Source organism: Cebus imitator, unplaced genomic scaffold (genome assembly GCF_001604975.1).
Source record: "Cebus imitator isolate Cc_AM_T3 unplaced genomic scaffold, Cebus_imitator-1.0 Scaffold962, whole genome shotgun sequence".
NCBI lineage: Eukaryota > Metazoa > Chordata > Mammalia > Primates > Cebidae > Cebus > Cebus imitator.
The window spans coordinates 8,603-15,303 of record NW_016108277.1 but is presented as its reverse complement, the minus strand read 5'-3'; the positions used below and the strand labels follow the sequence as shown (position 1 = coordinate 15,303).

The 6,701-nt window shown below is 53.1% G+C and overlaps 1 protein-coding gene across 3 annotated transcripts; it reads right to left on the bottom strand.

The window, feature by feature from the left end:
• Window positions 1-272: 272 nt before the first annotated feature.
• CYP1A1 (cytochrome P450 family 1 subfamily A member 1) lies at window positions 273-6,241 on the bottom strand. 3 transcript variants are annotated; one of them, XM_017521121.2, is made up of 7 exons: window positions 6,136-6,240; window positions 2,974-3,827; window positions 2,328-2,454; window positions 2,153-2,242; window positions 1,943-2,066; window positions 1,710-1,796; window positions 273-1,517 (listed from the first exon to the last, which is right to left on the bottom strand). In XM_017521121.2, the coding sequence occupies exons 2-7, from the start codon at window positions 3,796-3,798 to the stop codon at window positions 1,232-1,234; spliced, it is 1,539 nt and encodes a 512-aa protein (XP_017376610.1). In that variant the 5' UTR covers window positions 3,799-3,827; window positions 6,136-6,240; the 3' UTR covers window positions 273-1,231. The 3 variants fall into 3 exon arrangements, with proteins under 3 accessions (XP_017376610.1, XP_017376611.1, XP_017376612.1); XM_017521122.2 differs by having other exon boundaries at window positions 2,974-3,824; window positions 6,136-6,234; XM_017521123.2 differs by lacking the exon at window positions 1,710-1,796 and having other exon boundaries at window positions 6,136-6,241.
• Window positions 6,242-6,701: the final 460 nt, after the last annotated feature.

Genomic DNA, 6,701 nt, shown 5'->3' with positions numbered 1-6,701 from the left:
CAGAGGCTGAGGTGAGAGGATCATGTGATCCCAGGAGGCAGAGGTTACAGTGGCCAAAATGGTGCCACTGCACTCCAGCCTGGACAACCAACAGGGACCCTGTTTAAAAAAAAAAAAGAGCCTTGTCCCTCAAACAGACTGCCTAAGTCCAGTGGCTTCACCTCTTCACTGCTGCCTCCTCTTCTTCCTCCCCACAGGCAAGCGCAACACAGAATCGGGTTCAGGGTGAGTAGATGAGTGATGAATCATTTAAGATTCAAAAAATCTCCAACTTTAGGATTTCTGAATAATATCTTTATTTAGCTCAGAAAGTTGTTCTTACACATTTTTGGATACTTGGGTTAGAATTTTCTCTATTACATTAAATCAATGGTTCTTAAGCTCTTATGCAAACATGCAAGCACAATGCAGGCTAGAATAGAAAGGCTGTTGTGGCCAAACATTAAAAATAGACATTTTATTACGAGGGTGTAGAGAAGGGAGACCAATAGAAGGCAACTGAAATACCACCCCTCCCTCCAGCCCTAATCCTGGTGCCTGGATATGTGCACTCCTTCTGCACTTCGCTCCCCTTAGACACAAGTCCCCAGCTGCTCCTGGACAGCAGCAAGGGCCTTACAAGGCCAGAAGGCAGCCCTGTTTGTTCCTGCCTGCAGAAAGGGCAGAGGAATGTGATGTTCCCAGGAACTGTGTCCTAGACCCATAGGTTTAGATTGCTCAGCGTAGTGCAGGCAGTGAGACTACATCTGCGCCAGCCTCCTGGGCTGTCTCTTTCCTTCACTCTTGGCAGCTCCCAATTGTCCAAGATTGGACAGGGTCCTGGTGTGGCCAGCTCTAACCATTGCTCAAGCCAGTCAGCACCCCCCCAGAGCCAGCTAGCTGCTGGGCCCAGGAGCTTCCAGAGAGCTCTTCAGAGCTCCTCAGGGGCCTAAGGACCTCCTAACCCTAGCAGGCCTCCTGCCTCAGGCACAACTTGGGAAGGCTCCATCAGCTCCTGTGTGGCCCTGCTGTACTTGTTGTCTGTGGTCGGTATGCAGAGGCAAGTCCAGGGTAGGGACAGGCAGGATCCCTCAGGCTTGCCCGTAGCCCAGACAGCAAAACTGCAGTCAGATCAGTGTCTATAGTTTCAGGCTGAACCTCAGACTGCCTGCTGAACCTTAGGCCAGCCCGCCGGTCTGGCTGCCCAACCAGACCAGGCAGATAGAGTCTAGGCCTCAGGGCTCTCAATCATCTAAGAGCGCAGCTGCATTTGGAAGTGCTCACAGCAGGCGTGCTTCATGGTCAGCCCATAGATGGGGGTCATGTCCACCTTCACGTCCGGTGGCACGCTGAACTCAACCTGCTGCAGCAGGATGGCCAGGAAGAGAAAGACCTCCCAGCGGGCAATGGTCTCCCCGATGCACTTCCGCTTGCCCATGCCAAAGAGAATCACCTTCTCGCTCAGCACCTTGTTGATACCACCATCGGGGGTGAGAAACCGTTCAGGCAGGAACTCAGACGGGTTGACCCATAGCTTCCTGTAAGCAGAGGGAGGCAGTTGAAGTGGCAGGTTGGGGCTCAGAAGTGTCAAGTGGGTGGAACCCCAGTCCCAAAGGATAGAGGACAGGCAAGTGGCCCGCAGACCGGAGGATCAACGCAGTGATTATATTAATCATACATAAGAGCTTAAGAGGGTGGACCCAGCCTTTCCTCTGCACCTATGAACTTACTGGTCATGGTTGATCTGCCACTGGTTTACAAAGACACAACGCCCCTTGGGGATGTAAAAGCCTTTCAGACTTGTGTCTCTTGTGGTGCTGGGGAGAAACAAAGCTCAGTCAGGCTCAGCGGCAACAGGCAAATCTCCCTGTCTCCCATGCCATGTCCCTCCCATTAACCCTAATCAGGTATGCGGGCTGGAGTAAGGCCAGTGTCAGACAGCAGTGGCTCCATGGGGCCTCACCTGTGGGGGATGGTGAAGGGGACGAAGGAGGAGTGTCGGAATGTCTCCAGGATGAAGGCCTCCATATAGGGCAGGTGGGATCTGTCAGAGAGACGGGGCTGCCGCTCCCTGCCAATCACTGTGTCTACAGAACAAAGGGAACAAGGTGAATTTCAGGGGCTGCCTAGACCTGGCCAGGCACTCACCCCTTTACATGGAGCCACTACCTACCTAGCTCCTCCTGGATCTTTCTCTGTACCCTGGGGTTTGTCACCAAATACATGAGGCTCCAGGAGATAGCTGTTGTGACTGTGTCAAACCCTGGACAGGGTAGAACAGACGAAGTTAGGCAGGCGGCAGGTCAGGGCAGTTGAGCACAGGAAGGACACAATGGGATGACTCATACCAGCTCCAAAGAGGTCCAGGACGACATTAATGATCTTCTCATCTGACAGCTGGATATTGGCGTTCTCATCCAGCTGCTTCTCCTGACAGTGCTCAATCAGGCTGTCTGTGATGTCCCGGATGTGCCCCTTAGGTAGTGAAAGTCCACAGGTGAGCAAAGATCTCACACCCAGAGCTACCTCTCCACCCAGGTCTGGTTCTTCACTATCCGTAGCACGTCCGTTCCCGGAGGCTGTTGTCCCAGCTTCTCTCTGCTTACTACCTTAGAATGCTGCTAGCCCCAACTCAAGGGACATCTGACACACAGAGTCTTGTACTGTTATCATCTGGATGTGCTCTTTATCTTTGATGAGGCCAGGAGGCCAACTCTTTAACTCTTCCCGGCTCCCTCAACAACTGCCCCAGAGTCCTGGGTGTGATGGCTATTCAGTGGCTATCGCTGTCTGATGGAAGCACGGAAGCGTTAGTCAAGATAAAGTTCTATTTTCCTGCCGAGGAAGGAGAGCACTCCACAAATGGCTTCAAGGTCCCAGGTTGAAACCTCCCTGAGAACTTGCCACGCCCCATGCAGTTCCTCTTACCTCTGACCTCCCAGGCTCTGACCCCACCTGCTTCCCACCACCCACCTGCCTCTCCCCCGCCTGTACCTTCTCAAAGGTTTTGTAGTGCTCCTTGACCATCTTCTGCAGGAAGTTGTAGATCTTCTCATTCAGGTCCTTGAAGGCATTCAAGGAAGAATTGGGCAGGTAGCGAAGAATAGGGATGAAGTCAGCTGGGTTTCCAGAGCCAACCACTTCCGCAAAACTGTTACTCAGGTTGACTATGCTAAGCAGTTCTTGGTGGTTGTGGTCATAGAGTTGGCCAAAGCAAATGGCACAGATGACATTGACCACTGATATCATCACACACCTGTAGGGGTTAAAGCGCCCAGGCCCTGCCATCAGCTCCTGCAACCTGCTGATCAGGGCCTCAGCCTCCTGGCTCACATGCTTCTCCAGGTAGCAGGAGGATGAGGAGGCTGGGTCAGAGGCAATGGAGAAACTTTTGAGGCCGTTCTGGGCCAGGCGCCGGCGGGCAGCCCACACCGGTCCCGAGTCTGGGCTGAAGGACATGCTCTGGCCATCAGTGATGAGGGTGAAGCTGTAGAGGTCGGGCCGGCCCTTGAAATCGTCGCCCTGCCGCACCAGGGCCTGCCGGATGGTGTCCAGACCACTCAGCACCACCACGGGCGTGGAGCCAATGCGGATCTGCAGCACGTCCCCGAACCGCTGGCTCATCCTCGTCAGCGCCAGGTGCGGGCTCTTCCCCAGGGTCAGCACGTGCCCAAGCAGAGGCCAGCCCCATGGCTCTGGTGGACTTTTCAGGCCTTTGGGGACCCGAGGTCTTGAGGCCTTGATTACCCAGAATACCAGACAGAAGATGACAGAAGCCAGGAGAAGCTCCGTGACCGAGACAGAGATTGGAAAAAGCATGATCAGTGTAGGGATCTTGGAGGTAGCTGCTAAGAGATGGGGCAGGAAAAAAAAAAACAAGCCATCAGATTGGGGGATGAGAAGAGCCAATATCCTAGAATGTCAGCCTGCAGCCTGCTGGTAAGGGAAAGGGGAAACCTTTCCACCTAGAACTGCTTACTGGGCACGAAGAGGAGGACGAGGTGGGGAGAAGTTGTTTGTTGAGCTACCACTGTGGGCTAAGAATTTCACAGTCCTTCTTCATTCTCCCTGGCCACAAATCTATGAGGTAAGCTGCAGTGAGGCTCAGAGAAGGTAAGTAACTTGCCCAAGGTCACACAGCCAGAAAGTGTTGGTTGCAGACTCCCAAGTCAAGTTGCCTAATTCCAGAATGCCTTCTCTTAACTGCTGTGCCAATTTAAAATGACATCTTCCAAGGTCATCTGTGATTTCCATATGGTACCAGTACTTCTATTTACTTCACATTTTCCTAAAATCAACTTTAAATCTATCTACATATCATCATAAACAATATCTGTGTGAAAGTACAACTTTGATTTTTCCCCTAATACATTAAAAGAAACACATATTCAATGTGTATCACCCCAAGTCTTACCCATCACACTTAAGAAGACCATGTTCTCAGGGGAATTAAGGATCATCTGCTCCTTTAGCCTCATTTAACGTTTGGAGGAAGTGACCCCTGGAAGCAGCACTGACTTGCCCAAAGTCCCCCAGCAATCAGTGACAAAGCCAGGACTCAGCCTCCTTAGGGACACTTTCCTGGAAATGGCCAGCTGCTGTCACATGTACCTCCCTTTGAAGAGTTGTCAGATGAATGAAGGAATTTTCTCAGAACCCTCAGTTCTCTGACGCTCAATCTCAGGATGCAGGAAATCCCACCAGACCCCAGGACAGAGCGAGGAAGAAATCGGGGACAGGATGGCCGCTTCCCAAACCACATTGCTCTCAGCCCCAGCTCTCTGAGTTCAACTGACTCACACTTTAAAGGCAGCTGGCAACCAGCTAGATTGAGCGCTGTAGTCAGAAAAATCCAGGCCAGGGTTTTTGTTGGGCTCAATTCTCAATGAATGAACAGTTTGGACCTCCCCCTTTTGCAAGTTACCTGAAAGCAGAGAATAAATGGAAGGTTCCCACTAGGCTGTAAGAAAACCCCAGACTGGAATAAGGGAAATCAGGAGTAGATCTGAACTGAAAGGAAACTGGGGCAATACGTTGTAAGCTTGACCTAGAAAAGGTGTGTAAATTCATAAACCACTCTCTCCAACACATCAGGCATCTGTCTGCTACCCTGGACTGGAGATCAGTAGACCCAACATTCTAGTCAAAGTGGTCTTGGACTGAACATTTTACTTTTCTGGGGTCCAATTTCAGTACCTGAGAGCGGGTGAGAAGAGATCTCTCAGTTCATAGTGCCCAGCAGGATCAGAGGGAAGAGAAGACCCAGATTTGCTGTGGAGAATCTTAAAGTCCTACCAGTGAGGAGAACCACACTAGACAGGGAGATGGATGGCTCGTATCACAAGTATTATAGAGGGAGGGAGGCTTCCTGGAGGGGCTGAATCTCAAACCACACTAGATCCCTGAGTGAATGGGGGACAGTGCCAAGCTTTGGTGTGCCATGGCATCCCCTTCTGCACAACGGGTGTCCAAGGACCTGCAGCCTTTGTAAGATGGTAGGAGCCAAGGGAGATGTGACTGGTGAGTTTTTAGGGGCTGGTGTTTCCAGCTCCCTGCAGTTGGCAATCTGTCATCCTGACTGTCTCCCACCAAAGGACAAAGAAGACAGTCAATAAGATAGGAAAGGCCTGGGACTCTTGCACAGATCGGTCTCTCTTGTCTGACTGTCTAGGACATCTCAGCTCTGACAAGCCACCCCTTGGGACAGTAAAATCTGCCAGGGGTGGCTTCTTGGCTAAGGCAGGGTACAGCTGGTAAGAACCCAGCCCACCCCCTCCATCCACCCTGTCCACCCAAGGAGAAGCCCGTGTCATCAGAAAGCCTGAGGGAGGGGTTGCACATATTCCAGCCTGCCAGGTGGCCTTGATGGGGAGGCCTCAAGGTGAGCAGGGAGTCATTAGGGGATGGAGCTAAAGCCTGGGTCCTGAAGTCCTGAATGAGATGTCATCTGTATCTAGAGGTCTGGTACCAGCTGTGGGATCATGTGCAAGTCCTCCACTTTCCCTCGCCTCAGTTTCCCCACTATGGGGCTAGACTGCCTGGTCACTAAAAACACTTTCCTCCCTTTTGAAGGTGCTAGACAGGCAGCTACCTAGGAAGTCCTGGAGGCACCAAATGTTCCTTTTATTGGCAAGCCAGAAGCCCCCCAGCACTCACCTGTGGCTGTAAGGAGGCACTGAGCTGAGCTGGGAAGAGGGACTCTTGGAGCTTGGGACCACAAGGATCAGGGAAGGTTCCGAGGAACTGTCACCTCCAGGGTGAGGGTGAAGGCACTGCCACCTTTATAGGCGGGCTCGTGCGTGTGGCCACGCCCCCTTCCCCCAGAGTGCGCAGAGATGGATGGCGGGGAGGAGCAGCCTGAACAGGGCTGGTCTCTCTGGGATAGGAGGAAAAGGTGGGGGAGGGCAAGGGGGTGGGCAAGAACCCATTCTTGGACACCTCATCTCAGTGCCTGGACGTACAGGGGTGGGGGCCGGGGACACCTGGAAGCCCCAGTTCCAAGGCGCCCCAAGGGCAGTGCAGGACCCAGCCGAGGAGCGGGTTTGAGGGAGAAGTCCAGGACAGCCCGAAGAGAGGGTACGGGAAGCTCCATCCTGGGGCGCTGGGACTCCTCTTGGCCACGTCTGCACCCACCGGAACACTGCGCGAGCAGATGCCTGCCCGGCGCTGCAGCCTAACCGGACTCGGCAGGCGGGGGCGGGGCTGCGCGTGGTGACCTCCCC

What these genes read in the sequence shown, in the direction of transcription:
- CYP1A1 (XM_017521121.2), bottom strand. Translation starts at nt 3,798, where the DNA reads ATGCTTTTTCCAATCTCTGTCTCGGTCACGGAGCTTCTCCTGGCTTCT. An exon ending in CCCTTCACCATCCCCCACAG is followed by an intron (nt 1,797 to 1,942) that starts GTGAGGCCCCAT and finishes GTTTCTCCCCAG; the next exon opens with CACCACAAGAGACACAAGTC. An exon ending in TGGCAGATCAACCATGACCA is followed by an intron (nt 1,518 to 1,709) that starts GTAAGTTCATAG and finishes CTCTGCTTACAG; the next exon opens with GAAGCTATGGGTCAACCCGT.